We start from the raw sequence: 18,009 nt of genomic DNA, 5'->3' as shown, positions 1-18,009 counted from the left end.
CTTATTTACAAAGGCTTCTAAAAGGAGTTTGTTATCACTTGTTACAGCCGCTAATACATTTATCCCTCTTTCTGCATTGGGAGATGGATAAAGAGAATCTGAGTAGTTGCATTGTATGACGATAGTTACTTTCTAAACACATCATGACAAACAAGGCTTGACTTTATGTCTGTGTAAATACATTTTTAAATGTAGGTTATGTACCTTGCTCCTCCAAAATATCCATCATCAAGTTTTCTAACAGTTGACAGAATAGCAGGGTCTATGTCAGTGCCATCCTCATCTAGAGAAAATAAACAGAAATTTTTTCATTAAAAAAAATAAACAAGATTTAAAACAAATGTACCTAAAAAACCCATTAATTTTGGTGAACACAAAATCTGGTGCAGCCATACATAGTAACAAATCAGCTTTGAACTTCAGCTTGTTCATTTAACTGCTTGCCGAACATCCCACGCAGATATACTGCCGCTGGGCCCCCACTCTGCGCTGGATCATGTTCAGTATCTGGTATCTACCCCGGCTGTGCTGTGATTTGTTACAGCACAAGCCAATCAGCGGATCCCAGACAATGATTGATCGCTAGGACCTGCTGATCAGCTCCGCCATTCAAGGAAGGGAGCTCTGCATTGTAAACAACACGGAGCTCCGAACACTGACAGGTGACAAAGCAGGAAAAGAAACAGCAAGATAGCTTAGTAAAAGCAGCACATAGTACACACATAATACATTGTTAGGCACACATTTAACCCCTTGATTGCTCCTAGATGTTAACCCCCTCCCAGCCACTGTACACTAGTACAGTGACAGTGTATAGTATTAGCACTGATCACTGTATTAGTGTCACCATTGATGTCAGTTAGTGTACCCCTCCCCCAGCCAGCATCAGCTAGTGTCAGATTGCCCACCATCACTACACCACAGTCCCACTATAAGTTGCTGATCACCACTATGATATTTTTTATTTTATTTTTATGGTTGAACTAGATGGACTTGTGTCTTTTTTTAACCTCCCTGGCGGTGATCCCGAGTCTGGCTCGGGCTGGGATTTCAGTACCATAAGCGGTAACCCCAAGCCAGACTTGGGATCGCATCGCTGGATACAGGGAGACTTACTTACCTTGTCCCCTGGATCCAGCGATGTCCTCCGCTCGATTCACACAGTGCCCGAGTGCCGCTGAGCTCCGTTCCCTGCGACGTTACGGCGCGCGGGAGCGGAGATCGGCGCAAAATTCAAAAAAGTAAAAACACACAAAACACACACAGTACTGTAATCTTACAGATTACAGTACTGTATAAAAAAATTACACACCCCCTTTGTCCCTAGTGGTCTGTCCAGTGCCCTGCATGCACTTTTATATTATAAATACTGTTTTTCTGCCTGGAATTTGGAGATTGCCCATAGCAACCAAAAACGGTCCCTTTATGTCAAAAGTGATTTTAGACCAACTAGAAAACAGTGATAATAAATTAGAATCACTTGCAGAATTGAGCGATAGCGATTTGTGGGGAAATTCGTCATCAAACACTAAATCTAACGACAGCGACAATTCTGCAAATGAGCAAATTTCTGTGTTTTTGGATTTGATTACATTATTGAATAATTTTTATTATTATTTATTATCATTATTTATTATATTATAAACTTTATCATACCCGGGATGTCTTCTAGACTCTGGTTTGAACAGATTTAGGAGAGTTATTCCTAAGAATTGCAGGCCTACAATATAAAACGCCAAATTTCCATGCAAAATAATTGTACCGCTTTCAGCACCTAAAATCAGAACTAATCATACCGCCAGGGAGGTTAATCTGACTAACTATGGGGTTGATTTACTAAAGGCCAATAGACTTTGCACCTTGCAAAGTGCAATTGTACTCTGTAAGAACAGCTGCTCCAGAGCTTAGTAAATTAAGTAAAGCTTCCCTTTGCAAAGAATACCCAATCACATGCAAGAAAATTAAAAAAACTGAATTTTTACTTGCAGATGATTGGTTGATAAAAGTCAGCAGAGCTTCTGCTCATTTACTAAGCTCTGGAGTAACTGCTTTTGCAGAGTGCAACTGCATTTTGCAAAGTGCACAATCTATTTGCCTTTAGTAAATCAACCCCTATGTATTATATGTACTATACCCAGGGCCGGTGCTACCACTAGGCAAACTAGGCAGCCGCCTAGGGCGCACTGCTGCCTAGGGGCGCCCAGCCGCTGGTTTCCCTCCGCGTCTGCATGCTCTGCAGGCTACAGCATGTAACTAGCTCAGTCTTCGGCAGCTGCTCCATCCGACAGGTAGTGTAATTAGAGGCGCAGTGCAGCATTGGAGCCAGCGCTGGAGGAAGCAGAGCCGTTGCTTCCAGTATAGCGCCGCCTCCTGTCACATGGGCAGAGCAAAGGGGATGGGGTCAGGGGTGGAGCCAATGGGGCGGTAAAATTTAAGTTTCGCCTAGGGTGTCAAAAATCCTTGCACCAGCCCTGACTATACCAGATACTATAACTTTCACGTAAACCAAATAATATACACTTATTGGGAGCCAAATACATGTTGGCCTAAACTCACAACGAAATTAGATATTTACATTTTTTATTGGATATGTTTTATAGCAGAAAGTAAGAACTAAATGTTTTTTTTATATCAATAATTTTAATTTTTTTTCATTTATATCGCAAAAAAATATAAATATATTACAAAATTGATAAATATTTATTTATATAAATATATATATATATTTGCGTACAGTGTTGCATGAACGCGCAATTGCCAGTTAAAGTAGCATGGTGCCGAATAGCAAAAAATTATCATGAAGAGGGTAAAATCTTCTGGAGGTCAACTGGTTAAGCTTTGATAATAAAAGCTAGAAGCTAATTGGTTACTATGCACAGCTCCACCAGATTCCGTGTGCACCAGTTTTAGTAACTCTTCCCCACTATGTCTAGCCATTGATTCCCTAAACTATATAATCCAAAAGTAGCATCAAATTAACACTGCAAATCTCTAAAAAGAAAGGCAAATTCCCCAAAACCTGGTACATAACTTAACTAAACTGTAATGTAATGTGAATAGAGAATCCATAGGCAAGAGTGAGAAACCTTTGTAATGCTTGAAGCCATTATGAGTAGTATTCTTACTGTAGGATCTATTGAGCATTAGTAGAAGCCAGCAGGCAATTCCATGTACTCCACCCACTGAAATATATATACAGTGCCTTGCGAAAGTATTCGCCCCCCTTGAACTTTTCAACCTTTTGCCACATTTCAGGCATCAAACATAAAGATATAAAATTTTAATTTTTTGTGAAGAATCACCAACAAGTGGGACACAATTGTGAAGTGGAACGAAATCTATTGGATATTTTAAACTTTTTTAGCAAATAAAAAACTGAAAAGTGGTGTGTGCAAAATTATTCGGCCCCTTTACTTTTAGTGCAGCAAACTCACTCCATAAGTTCAGCGAGGATCTCTGAATGATCCATTGTTGTCCTAAATGACTGATGGTGATAAACAGAATCCACCTGTGTGTAATCAAGTCTCTGTATAAATGCACCTGCTCTGTGATAGTCTCAGGGTTCTGTTGAAAGCGCAGAGAGCATCATGAAGACCAAGGAACACACCAGGCAGGTCCGTAATACTGTTGTGGAGAAGTTTAAAGCCGGATTTGGATACAAAAAGATTTCCCAAGCTTTAAACATCCCAAGGAGCACTGTGCAAGCGATCATTTTGAAATGGAAAGAGTATCAGACCACTGCAAATCTACCAAGACCTGGCCGTCCCTCTAAACTTTCAGCTCAGACAAGGAGAAGACTGATCAGAGATGCAGCCAAGAGGCCCATGATCACTCTGGATGAACTGCAGAGAACTACAGCTGAGGTGGGAGAGTCTGTCCATAGGACAACAATCAGTCGTACACTGCACAAATCTGGCCTTTATGGAAGAGTGGCAAGAAGAAAGCCATTTCTCAAAGATATCCATAAAAAGTCTTGTCTAAAGTTTGCCACAAGCCACCTGGGAGACACACCAAACATGTGGAAGAAGGTGCTCTGGTCAGATGAAACCAAAATGAACATTTTTGCCCACAATGCAAAACGATATGTTTGGCGTGAAAGCAAGACAGCTCATCACCCTCAACACACCATCCCCACTGTCAAACATGGTGGTGGCAGCATCATGGTTTGGGCCTGCTTTTCTTCAGCAGGGACAGGGACGATGGTTAAAATTGAGGGGAAGATGGATGCAGCCAAATACAGGACCATTCTGGATGAAAACCTGTTGGAGTCTGCAAAAGACCTGAAACTGGGACGGAGATTTATCTTCCAACAAGACAATGATCCCAAACATACAGCAAAATCTACAAAGGAATGGTTCACAAATAAATGTATCCAGGTGTTAGAATGGCCAAGTCAAAGTCCAGACCTGAGTCCAATCGAGAATCTGTGGAAAGAGCTGAAAACTGCTGTTCACAAACGCTCTCCATCCAACCTCACTGAGCTCGAGCTGTTTTGCAAGGAAGAATGGGCAAGAATTTCAGTCTCTCGATGTGCAAAACTGATACCCCAAGACCTACCCCAAGCGACTTGCAGCTGTAACCGCAGCAAAAGGTGGCTCTACAAAGTATTAACGCAAGGGGGCCAAATAATTTTGCACGCCACACTTTTCATTTTTTTTATTAGTTAAAAAAGTTTCAAAAATCCAATAGATGTCGTTCCACTTCACAATTGTGTCCCACTTGTTGGTGATTCTTCACAAAAAATAAAAATTTTATATCTTTATGTTTGAAGTCTGAAATATGGCAAAAGGTTGAAAAGTTTCGCAAAGGCACTTATATATATATATATATATATATATATATATGCACACACACACACACCAGTTATTAGTATTAATACCAGTTTGGTTAAAAAATACTTATGAGAGTAATTACTGAGCATGTAATGGGTAATGGGAAACGTGACGGTAGGTCTTCCTGTCATTCTCCAACAAGAGGTCAAGTAAGCCAATTCAGTTCGGAGCATCTCAACAACCATTTTGCTGTCCAAAGCCAGATAGAAGTGATTCTGGTCTGTAAACTGTGGAAGGAAAGAGATGTCATGAAACACTAACAATGCACTGTATAACCCAGTTCATGATAGATATAAAATGACCAATTTTGGTAGATCCCATCTGTTAATGCAGTCTTATCACAAATACTTCAGAAGCCACGTGCATGATACTAATTTATCTCCGTCAGGAAATACACGTGTATAAAAAAACTTGATAAAGATCCTACAGCCTGGTAATAAGGAGGAAAGTACAAAGCCATTGATGTATTGACGTCAGCCTCATCCACCTCATAGAACCCAGTTTCCCTATTAAAAACACAAAATTGCAAGACCAAACACAAATTTGGCTTTGGTAAAGTAGACCAAACATGGATTGAAATTCTGCAGAACTAACCAAATTTTGATCCATGTATGGGCAGGCTGGTGGTGCAGAAGTTGATCTATCGATTGACTTCTGTACAACCACCCTGTCAGGTTTTTACCAATCGATTAGTACCACCGGCATCGCTGATCAATGTATTCTGAAGACAGGGAAGTCTCCCCACAATACACAATAACTCAAAATTCTATCAAGAAAGCCTAAGGCCGCGTACACACGGGCGGATTGTCTGCCCAACTAAGTTCGTCAGACAATCCGACAGACAGTCCGTTCAACTTTTGAATGAACGGACTTGACCACACACGATGAACAGACAGTCCGCTGAAAACTTGCGCGATGACGTGTACAGCACGTACGACGGGACTAGAAAAACGACGTCCAATACACTGCAATGCAACCTTCGGCCGTGTAAATCCTTTCTGAGCATGCACCATACTTAGTCCGTCCAACTTGCCTACACACGAGCGGACTGTCCGCTGAAACCAAGTTTGGACGGACAAAACCAAGTTTGGACGGACAACATTACGGAAATTCTGAAAGACTAAGTCCGTCAGATTGTCCGCTGAAAAAGTCTGCTGAAGCCCACACACGAGCGGATTGTCCGCTGAAACACGGTTCAGCGGACTAAGTTGGGCAGACAATCCGCCCGTGTGTACGCGGCCTAACTGGCCAAGTGTTGTACAGGTGCCACATCCCAGTAATATAGACAAAGAGCAAAACGGATTGGAGAGGGAACATTTGAGGCACCAACAAAACACTTTAACATTTGACTGAATATATAAAAAAAGCTTTTATTGATAAAAACAAAGAAAAAGAAGAGAACTGCGCAATCCCTAATACTTCTATTAGGATGTAAACCACTCTACCTTAAAGAAGTGTATCTTGTGATCTATTATTCTAACACACCAAACTTATGACTAAATAAACCATACGACATTACTTATAACTAAATACAGTAAACATATATATTGCCCCTCATAGGTTATGAACCAAAAGGTTTTGGCCACCGTAATCCATCTGGAATTGCGTTGCCGTCCCCACATGAATGTGCCCTGCTCTTAAGCATTGAAAATTGGACTTATATTATCTCCTCCTTAGTGCATCTAACAATTTGGGGCTTCATACAATGGGCCATCTGTGATCCTTTTAGGGACCAACAAGAATACCTTCCCTTGAATTGCCCCCTGATTCTTAGATGTGTGTTGAGATACCGGTATCCTTATCTGTTTTTTCTACAAAGATATTTGCCTATTCATTTTATTCCTCCACAAAGAAACCCCTGACCCCCTCTTTGCCAATACAATAACTCAAAGTAAATGGGGCCGCAGGTTGAAAAAAAAAAAAAGAATAATGTATGGGCTACCTTAGACTTTTGTAACTTTTGATTTGGTTAACATAATCAAAACTCTAATTATACAGATATACTTGTTTTCTTACACCCACCTGAGGAGTAAAAGTGAAGATCTGATTCCTAATTGTGTACAGTTTAGATGTTCCCAGGACTCCAATGTGGCGGTAAGGACGTCCACTCAGTTTCATGGCCTTATTAATGCCTGTAAACGTGGGCAGAGTAAGATTTTTACTACATGCACAATATTACTTGGTTTATGACTATTGGCAAAATCATTTCTCAATGGTCCATTACAGTGGTGGCTGGCACTCAAAATTTTTGGGGGGACCGCAAACAAACTGAAAAATACTGAACCCCCCCCCCATCAATTGCAGCCTCACTGTGCCCATCAAATGCAGCCATTGTGCACATCAAATGCAGCCACTGTGCCCATAAAATGCAGCCACTGTGCCCATAAAATGCAGCCACTGTGCCCATAAAATGCAGCCACTGTGCCCATAAAATGCATCCATTTTTACAGCATCTGTATATTAAGCTGCTTGCCTGGAGTTCAGCTTTAAGTTCCTATAAGTGTTTCTATACCAGTGTTTTCTGTGTTATCCTGGCTTAGTGGCAGTTCAAAGAAGAACTGTACTGAAAGAAATATGGTGGCTGCCATTCCATTCCTGGAAATACTAGCTGGCCAGCTATTATGATCTTCTAGCTTTATTCAGGGGTGTATCATGAAATCAGTGGGCACGTGTGCAAGATAAAGTGTGCCCTAGGCACTGATAGAAAAAAAATGAAACGTGGGCATGGCTTAAATTGCACTAAATATTGGGCATGGCTTAAATGTGGGTGTGGTTTAACAAAGTCTGAGATGACTTGCAGAATGCGGTAATGATAAATAAGGAATGTACAGTGCGGAGTGTACGGCAGTGTGTAGTATGTGCAGGAGAGGAGTGCGGATTGTATGGAGGTGGATTGTATGTGCAGGAGAAGAGTTTGAAGTGTATGGTGGGGAGCAATTTGTGCAGGAGAGGAGTATTGAGTTTATGGTGCTCCGTGTGTCGGGTCGCGGGTCTCGCGGACTCGATCGCCGCAGAGATACCCACGATCGCCTCATGGAGAGAAAGAACGGGGAGATGCTAATGTAAACAAGCATCTCCTCGTTCTGCCTAGTGACAATGTCACTGATCTCTGCTCCCTGTGAACGGGAGCAGAGATCAGTGACGTGTCACACGTAGCCACGCCCCCGCAGTTAGAAACACTCCCCAGGACACACTTAACCCTTACACTGCCCCCTAGTGGTTAACCTCTTCACTGCCAGTGTCATTTACACAGGAATCAGTGCATTTGTATAGCACTGATTGCTGTATAAATGACAATGGTCCCAAAAATGTGTCAAAAATGTCCAATGTGTCCGCCATAATGTCGCAGTCATGATAAAAATCGCTCATCGCTGCCATTACTAGTAAAAAAAAAAAAAATTATAAAATTAATAAAAATGGGATAAAACTATCTCCTATTTTGTAAACGCTATTACTTTTGCGCAAATCAATCAATAAATGCTTATTGCAATTTTTTTACCAAAAATATGTAGAAAAATACATATCAGCCTAAACTGAGGAAAAAAAAAATTTATATATATTTTTGGGGGATATTATAGCAAAATGTAAAAAATAATGCGTTTGTTAATATTGTCGCTCTTTTTTTGTTTATAGAGCAAAAAATAAAAACCTGCAGGGGTAATCAAGTACCATCAAAAAAAAGCTCTATTTGTGGGAAAAAAAGGACATCAATTTTGTTTGGGAGCCACGTTGCACGACCGCGCAATTGTCAGTTAACGCGACGCAACGCAGTGCCGAATCGCAAAAGGTGCTCTGGTCAGGAAGGGGGTAAATTCTTCTGGGGCTGAAGTGGTTACAGGGCTCTCTGATTCCTCCTGTATTGAATTGTATTGTAACTGTACTGTCTGCCCTCATGTTGTAAAAAGCTGCGCAAACTGTTGGCACCATAAATTCAGAATAATAATTATAATAAAATGATATGATTGCTGATGTGACCTGTACTGCATGTAGAATGTTTACTGGGCCAATAAAGGGCACTGTAAATATATCCCCTTGCACTTACCCAACTTAGCATAGAGATGACTCAGAATTCTTGCAGGCTGCACTCGGAATGGTCGAATATCACTAAAACTTTGAACATCAATGTCATGTTTCTTTAGCATTGTCTTTATTTCTTTGGATTCAGCCAGAACGGAAACTATAGAGTTAGAAAGATAAGACAAAAATGAGAAGCAGTGATATTTAAAAGAATCATACTGTGAAAAATTAGCTTACTTAGAACCCACAAGTGTGTGAAAAAACATCTGCATCCCTTATACTGTGCCCATTGGTTGGCACTTCCAGTAGGGTCCCCTACTTGTGTGCATACAAGTGTCTTAAGGGAATCCGTGAAATATGGAAGCTGTTGTTACTGGCTACCTTCTCATTTTTAATGCTGCAAGCAGCACTTCCTGCTTTCTTGCCTAGGTGAGACTGTTGTAAGGCTCCCATTCTATCCTGGGATGTCCACATCACTTCCTAGAAGGCAGCAAATTGCTGAGGGGCTAATGCCAAGATTCTGCACATGCACAGATGTACTATAGGTCTCTAAGACCTGGCCAAGACCTGTGGCACAATCTTTGCAAGTGCAGGGAATATCCACGAATGTGCACACATGGCTGGAGTCTAAAAGGTCCCAGATACCAGAACCCGGCTCTTGGTGTGCCCATGTGTGGGAATTCTCTGCGTATGCACAGATCTGTTGACAGGTCCAAAAGACCTGCCAGAGACCTGCTGCACATCTGCTCATGTGTAGAATATGTAAAGATGGCGGTATGGGAAAGGAAAAGCATGAAAGGTCATTGCAGAAGTGGAGTTCCTCTTTAAAGTACTGAAGAAAAACAGTCAGCATAACAACCAGGCAACTAGCAGCTTTTTTTTTTGAGGAAAAACAAATTACTGTATTTATCGGCGTATAACATGCACATTCGTTTAACGTGCACCCTCATTTTTAGAGGGATGTTTAAGGAAAAAAAACGTAAATTTAAAACAATGAACTTTGAAGCAAAATAAGGGTCAGTGCCCATTAATACGGCCTGATCAGTGCCCATCTGCAGCCTCACCATTGCCCATCAATGAAGCCTGATCAGTGCCCATCTGCAGCCTCACCATTGCAAATCAATGAAGCCTGATCAGTGCCCATCTGCAGCCTCACCATTGCCCATTAATGAAGCCTGATCAGTGCCCATCTACAGCCTTGCCATTGTCCATCATTGTAGTCTGATCAGTTCCCATTTGCAGCCTCAGCAGTGCCCATCTGCAGACTTGCCATTGCCCATTATTGCACCCTGCTCAGTGCCCATCTGCAGCCTTGCTATTGGCCATCATTTCAGCCTGCTTAGTGCCCATCTGCAGCCTCCCCAGTACCTGTTAATGTAGCCAGTGCGGATGTAGACAGAGCCAGATCTCCTGTGTACTCGACTCAGCTCGGCACTCTGCCCACAATCCGGGACATGTGACTTGCTAAGAGCCATCCAGGAGGCGGGACTGGGCGTGACTCCGATCCGAGCTGAGCCGAGTACACAGGAGATCCGGCTCTGTCTAAATCTGGCGGTGTTCGTGCCCTCCTTCCCCTCCAAGGCAGCACTGTGTCGGCGTATAACACGCACCCATGATTTTCCCCCTATTTTCAGGGGGGTAAAGTGCGTGTTATATGTCAATAAATCCGGTAATTCATTCATTGTATTAATTCCAGATAATTTTTTTTTGCAAATTATGCGAACCATATAAAATGTGCAGACTGTAAAATATAAACACCCTTACTAATGAACCATTAAACCGGCACATATCTTAGAATGTAAGCTCTAACGAGCAGGGCCCTCCGATTCTTTCTGTATTGCATTATGCTGTAACTGTACTGTCTACTCTCATGTTGTAAAGTGCTATGCAAACTGTTGGTGCTATATAAATCCTGTATAATAATAATAATAATAATAATAATAATACCTTGCACTACAACATCAGGCTTAAAAGCAGTTGAAAATCTTCTATTTAGAGGGTCAATTTCTCCAGGAGCTAAAAATCCCTGTAAATCAAGAGCACAAACAGACCTTAACAAATGAACCGAATATTAAAAATAAATAAATAAATAAAATTAAAATGAAAAATGAATAATAATAATAATAATAATAATAATAAATATATATATATATATATATATATATTTCCTTTTCTTTGGGTACCTCAGCAAGAAGAGATCCCAGAATATACAGAGACTGAGCCCACAAATGTGGTGTCTTCCCCAAGGGAATACGATCAACTGTATGGGGGTTGTGATACTCCTCTTCAATCTAAAGAGACAACCAATAAGATCAATAGTTAATAGTGGAACCATCATTTGCAGTGAATTATGCTGTTTTATTTTATTATAATTCCATAAAAAATATGTATTTAATATTTTCAATACCTTATCATATGGGACTGCATACAGTTCAGGCATCAGATGAATTCCATGTTTACCTCGAATTATTATCCCTTCTAGGGCCTCTCTGTATTCCTGCACCTGGAAAGCATAAGAGAGAATACATAAGTGAGCTCGGCTCCCTCTCTTGCGCCAGCCGATGAGATTGGCTCCAATATTTCCAATGACGTCATTTTTATGATGGATTGGGCAAGGAGCAGCTTTGAGGAGCCGTGTCTTTCTGACCAAAAATGCCCACTTGTACTTTCTAAAATATATGGAACTCTCCTGTCACATGCATTCCCCCACTGCCCTTTTTATACACGAGACCAAGAGCAAGAACTAGGCAATGAGTTGGCTCCTGAGGAATGAGGATAAAGTCTTCTCTCTTTCATTTTAATCAACTTTAGCTTCCCATTCCCAGGAGCAAAATTATAAAATCATAACAAGACGGTATCGCTGTCCGGTCCTATTAAATAAAATGAATCCGGTTATACCAGACCAATGTTGGAGATGTGGTGAGCCCAGTGGTGCACATCTACACTTGTGGTGGTCCTGCCTGGTAATATAACCATACTGGTCAGCTATATTTCACCTTAGCCACCTGATTGTGGGTAAGATCTGGCCAGAGACCCCGGAGGTTGCCCTTTTATCCTTGATTCCAGGATCAATTACATCTATCAAAAAGGAAATATTTCGATTTTTGCTGATGGCAGATAGAGCTCTGACCCCCCCCCCCCCAGATATTAAAAATCGTCAGTCATACCAACTAAAGTAATAACTCGAATTGCGAGTAACGTGGTTTACGAGCGATTCGCAATACAAGCTTTTTTTAAATCCTGACTCAGTTTGTGAGCGTTGTCTCGCAGGACAAGCAGGATTCAAGCAAATGGCTTGTGCAGTACCGTATTTGGCTAGAGGTGTGGGGAAGATGGTGACAATCTGAGCCGATTGGAGAAACTCGGAAACACTACTAGAGTCTCTCCAAATGTGTTTCTGTGTGTATCCGAGTGGCCCAGAGCGGTCTCCCAGTGTTTCTGAGTGTTTCCTGCACCCCTCCCACCTCTGGTCACATGCGTATTGCATACAATAGCAGTCAATATGGAACAAATTATCTGAGTTTCCATTGATTCCTATGGGGAAACTCACTTTGATATATGAGTGCTTTGGATTACAAGCATTCTTTTGGAACGAATTATGCTCGTAATCCAAGGTACCACTGTATATGTGAATGGGTGGTGGAAGTAAACTATACCATGCGTATGTAAGAGTTGTTAGCTACAGCCAACGAAAACGATTCTAAGTTCAGGGAGGTTTGGACCACGTGGGTGCAGTTTCCTTCTTTTATGAGTTAAATGGACACTGGCACCCCTCCTCGAATTGCCTTAAGTCACGAGTTACCAGACATTAATGTGCATGTATATACACCTGGAAGCCTGGTTTGGCTGTTTCCCCCTTATTGGACGCCTGCCAACCTTTTTTTTTTTCTCTCTTTCTTCTCTCTCCTCTTTTTTATTTATTAATTTTGATTTCTTCCTAATTAGTTTAAAAAGGTGCCAACATATATGATAGTAAACACTGCAATATAGTATAACTGTTTAATTATATGTCGAAAGCTGCTGCATGATATGATTATGATGATATATTAAAAACGATATTCTTGGTGGTTAGTCTTTAGCAGAGTAATATGATAACAAATTGGATTGCTACTGTTATAGTGACAATTTTATTTTTCAATAAAGGCATATTAAACAGAAGAAGAGAACACATACATATTTCACATATTCCTAATTATATCTTTATATTTCATTTATTTGGCAAATAAACAGTCTCTGTACAAATAAATACATGTGTGTGTGTGTTTTTTTACATTGCATAATATCACTTATTAAAGAGGAACTGCAGTCTGCTCACATAATTTGTAATAAAAGCATCTTTGCCATTCTGAAGCTTCCCTCCAACCACTTTGCATATTATTTTATATGAATGAATGAATGAATGAAATACTTATATAGCGCACAATGCGAACTGAATCGCCTCTAGGCGCTGTGGCGAGCTTTGATCATCTGCTAAAAGAGGAAGGTCTTGAGTTTTTTCCTAAAAGCCAGGTGATTTTCTTCCAGGCGGATGTTTATTGGTAGAGCATTCCATAGCCGAGGCCCTTGGACAGCGAATCTCCGATCCCCCTTGGATTTATACCGGGCTTTGGGCACGAGGAGGAGGTTTTTGTTGGCTGATCGAAGACTGCGGTTTGGTGTGTAATGATTTATTTTCTCCATTAGGTATTGCGGAGCTTCTCTATGCACGCATTTGTGGGTGAGGCAAAGGGTCTTGAACGTGATCCGATTTTTTACGGTTAGCCAATGTAAGCTCCTCAGTGAAGGAGAAATGGATTCCCAGGTTTTTTTTCCTGTTATCAGCCTTGCCGCCGTGTTTTGGATCAGTTGTAATCGCGCAAGTTGATATTGTGGTAATCCTATGTAAAGCGAGTTTGCGTAGTCCAGTCGTGAATTAATGATTGTTCCAACTACCACTGCTTTGTCATTCTTTGGGATAAAAGGGATGAGTCTGCGAAGCATGCGCAGCAGATGGTGAGATCGACTGACTACTGCTCCTATTTGCGCATCCATTGACATTTGTGCATCTAAAATAACCCCGAGACTCTTCGCTTTGGTCTTTGGGGAGATAGTCTGCCCAAAGACGGTTGGTGGAGACCAGGAGGTTTTGGTTGCGGGCTTATGATTTGGGTGTAAGATAAGAAGCTCTGTCTTTGATTGGTTCAGCTGGAGGGAGTTGGTGGTCATCCAGTCCTCTATTGATTTGAGGCAGTTTTCAAGTTGTTGTTGGTGATCTTTTTTCCCATTGATCCGGAAATAAAGTTGCGTGTCGTCAGCGTAAGAGTGGAAGCAGAGATCTGAGCATCTGATGATTTGAAGGAGTGGGCGAATGTAAATGTTGAAGAGAACGGGTGACAACGGAGAGCCTTGAGGGACTCCGCAGGTGACTGCCCGAGTTTCGGAGAGGAATTTTCCTAGTTTCACTGTCTGTGACCGATTTCCTAGGAAGGACGCGAACCAATGGAGATCTATGTCTTGGACTCCGGCTACTTCTGTGAGGCGGACGAGTAGAGTATTGTGATCAACTGTATCAAACGCTGCACTTAGGTCTAGCAGTACGAGGAGACACGGCTCTCCGTCATCTGCCGCTTCGAGGGCGTCATCCCAAATCTTGAGGAGAGCTGTTTCTGTTCCATGACCCGGGCGGAAGCCTGATTGCAGCGGGTCCAGGAGTTTGTGAGTATCCAGGTGAAGTTGTAGCTGATGTACTACAGCTTTCTCCATGATCTTAGAAATGGTGTTGAGGCTTGTAATTGGCCTACGGTTGTTTGGATCCTGAGGGTCCAGGTTTGGTTTCTTGAGTAGAGGTTTGACGATGCCTTGTTTGAGGATGCTGGGAACAATCCCTTCGTGGAATGATCGGTTTATGAGGTGGGTTATGGTTGGAGCCACGATGTCGGAGCATTCTTTCAGTAGTTTTGTGGGGATGATGTCAATAGGTGAGGTACTGTCACGCAGTTTATTAATGATGTTTTTTGCGGTGTCTACGGTAATTGGGGATAGTGAAAATTTTGGCGGTTGCGGTATGTTGGTGCGGACATCCTCTTTATGTATTTGCTGGCTGAGGTCGGATGTTTTCTTCTGACAAATTGTTTCCCTGATGGTTTTGACTTTATCGATGAAAAAATCTGACAGTTTGTCACAGTAATCCTGGGATTCGCTTTCTGGGGGTTCTAGGCACACCGGATTCATTGATTGATTAACCAGTTTAAACAGTTCCCGTGGTTGGTTTGCGGCCGTTGAGATTGTATATGAGAAGTGGTCCTTTTTGGCTTTGAAGATTGCTTTCCGATAATTCTCTGTCAGACCTTTAGTTAAATACCGTATATACTCGAGTATAGGCCGACCCGAATATAAGCCGAGGCCCCCAATTTACCCCCAAAAAAACTGGCAAACTTATTGACTCGTGTATAAGCCGAGGGTGAGACATGCCTGTCCATCCCTGTGTGTGTGTCCGTCCCTGTGTGTCCGTCCATCCCTGTGTGTGTGTGTGTCCATCCATCCATCCATCCCTGTGTGTGTGTGTGTCCATCCATCCATCCATCCCTGTGTGTGTGTGTGTCCATCCATCCATCCATCCCTGTGTGTGTGTGTCTCCATCCATCCATCCCTGTGTGTGTGTGTCTCCATCCATCCATCCATCCCTGTGTGTGTGTGTCTCCATCCATCCATCCATCCCTGTGTGTGTGTGTGTGTGTGTGTGTGTGTGTGTGTGTGTGTGTGTGTGTGTGTGTGTCCAGCCTACCTGTGTCCCGAGCCTCCGTCCCGTGCCTTGCCTCCTTGCCTCCGTCCCGTGCCGTGCCTTGCCTCCTTGCCTCCGTCCCGTGCCTTGCCTCCTTGCCTCCGTCCCGTGTCGTGTCGTGCCTTGCCTCCGTCCCGTCCCGTGCCTTGCCTTGCCTCCGTCCCGTGCCTTGCCAGGATCGCCTCGGCGGCCATTCTAAAATTCAAAAGCCCCGCCTCCGCCTCCGCCTGTGATAGGCGGAACACTGAATTTCCCAGCAGCCTGTGTTCCGCCTATCACCGATATCGTCTCATCCTCGTACTACGGACGAGGATGAGACGATGTCCGTGATAGGCGGAACACAGGCTGCTGGGAAATTCAGTGTTCCGCCTATCACAGGCGGAGGCGGAGAAGGAGGCGCGGCTTTCAAATTGTAGTATGTCCGCCGTCTGTCTGCTCGATACGCTGATCGAGCAGTCAGACGGCGATGACTCGAGTATAAGCCGAGGGGGGCACTTTCAGCCTCAAAAAAGAGGCTGAAAATCTCGGCTTATACTCGAGTATATACGGTAGGTTTTCCTCGGTGGGATTTCTTCTCCATGTTCTTTCCGCTCTTCTGCGTTCTTGCTTTAGTACGGAGAGGGAGCTATTAAACCATCCAGCATTTTTCTTCCTGATGAGAGCCCTGCGTTTTGGTGCTACCGAGTCTGCTGATTGCAGTAATGCCTTGTTCAGGGAGTTGAGTGTTTCCTCCGTAGAGTGGTTTAAGGTTATTGTAGATATTTTTTTGGACAGAGTGGTTTTGAAGGCTTCGGAGTACAGTTTTTTATGTGATCTGGTCCAGTGCGTTGTTACAGGTTTCCGTTTTGCGTTGGTGATGTTGGTAGTGATTTTGAATTTGATGGCGTGGTGATCCGTCCATGGCAGAGTTATGTTGTCGCATATGTTGACGTCGATGTTCTGTTTGAAAATGAGGTATATATACTGTGATTCTGTACTTGACAAATATGCTGCAGAAATCTCCCTTCCGCTGAGTCTGGCTGCAACCATTTTAACTGTGGGCAGCTGAAGCTGCTGCCTGTCCACTTTCTGGATTTACACAGACACACAGATGCAAGCCACCAGCTCTGCAGCTCTCATTGGCCCTCATATGACTCCCCCTGGCAAATTCTCACAAGAGTGAGAGAGCTGTGCATGATGTCTTAAGCCTAGGCTAAAGACCAGAAAAGAAACAAGAAGTGGGCTGTATAAGGTATTTACTGGCAGAAAGAAAAATGTTTTACCATACAAAGTTAAAACAACAAGGACAGAAGATTTAATAGATGGAAAGTTGAAATCATCACTGAAGTTCCACTTTAAATTGTAACACCTACTCAGCATTCTAGCTTTGTCCCTATGTACTCTGTTACTTTCAGCACCATCTGCTGTTCAGTTCTATTACTGCACTTTTTTATGACACCCATTTGTAACATTTGTAGGTGGTAATTACAGTTTTATAATATATCTGTAGATACATACAGTACTGTGCAAAAGTTTTAGGCAGGTGCGAAAAAATGCTGTAAAATAAGCATGCTTTCAGAAATACAGTAGAAGTGTTTAGGGATGCACCGAATGGGTTTTTTGGTGCCGAAACCGATACCGAAAATAAATCTTCCTTGATCCCGAAAACCAAAACCGATACCGAAACAGCACCGATACCAAAATTGACTATTTTTAAAAAATATTTTTATACAGGAGATGGTCAGAGACTGGGGACATGCTAAAGGAGCTGGTCAGAGACTGCAGGCATGGTACAGGAGCTGGTCAGAGACTTCAGGCATGGTACAGGAGCTGGTCAGAGACTGCAGGCATGCTACAGGAGCTGGTCAGAGACTGCAGGCATGCTACAGGAGCTGGTCAGAGACTGCAGGCATGCTACAGGAGCTGGTCAGAGACTGCGGGCATGGTACAGGAGCTGGTCAGAGACTGCAGGCATGGTACAGGAGCTGGTCAGAGACTGCAGGCATGCTACAGGAGCTGGTCAGAGACTGCAGGCATGCTACAGGAGCTGGTCAGAGACTGCAGGCATGGTACAGGAGCTAGTCAGAGACTGCAGGCATGGTACAGGAGCTGGTCAGAGACTGCAGGCATGGTACAGGAGCTGATCAGAGACTGCGGACATGCTACAGGAGATCAATGCAGCCTCACTGTGCCCAGCAGCCTACCAGTGCCTGCCATGTAGCCTGCCTGTGCCTCACCAGTGCATATAAACATACACATATAAAAACGCACACACACACATATACATACAACACACATATAACACATACATGCGCGCACACACACACATAGAAACACACACTTAACACACATACATATAAACATGCACACATATCACAAACACACACACATATATATATATATATATATATATATATATAT

The 18,009-nt window shown here is 42.7% G+C and overlaps 1 protein-coding gene across 3 annotated transcripts in view; it reads right to left on the bottom strand.

Moving 5' to 3' along the window:
- PHKA2 (phosphorylase kinase regulatory subunit alpha 2) overlaps positions 1-18,009 on the bottom strand; it is a 153,220-nt gene that overhangs the window by 51,933 nt on the left and 83,278 nt on the right. For all 3 annotated transcript variants that reach the window (XM_077480754.1, XM_077480753.1, XM_077480755.1), the window contains exons 12-18: positions 11,257-11,352; positions 11,033-11,140; positions 10,797-10,875; positions 8,875-9,009; positions 6,855-6,964; positions 4,915-5,059; positions 205-283 (exon numbers count right to left, since the gene is read on the bottom strand). In XM_077480754.1, coding sequence (XP_077336880.1) covers positions 205-283; positions 4,915-5,059; positions 6,855-6,964; positions 8,875-9,009; positions 10,797-10,875; positions 11,033-11,140; positions 11,257-11,352 — 752 coding nt within the window. The remainder of the gene's footprint in view (positions 1-204; positions 284-4,914; positions 5,060-6,854; positions 6,965-8,874; positions 9,010-10,796; positions 10,876-11,032; positions 11,141-11,256; positions 11,353-18,009) is intronic.

This window comes from Lithobates pipiens, unplaced genomic scaffold (assembly GCF_037356315.1).
Source record: "Lithobates pipiens isolate NorthernLeopardFrog02 unplaced genomic scaffold, aLitPip1_a1.2 Scaffold_16, whole genome shotgun sequence".
In the NCBI taxonomy this organism is placed as follows: domain Eukaryota; kingdom Metazoa; phylum Chordata; class Amphibia; order Anura; family Ranidae; genus Lithobates; species Lithobates pipiens.
The sequence above is the reverse complement of the archived record's forward strand: the minus strand, read 5'-3'. Positions and strand labels throughout refer to the sequence as shown.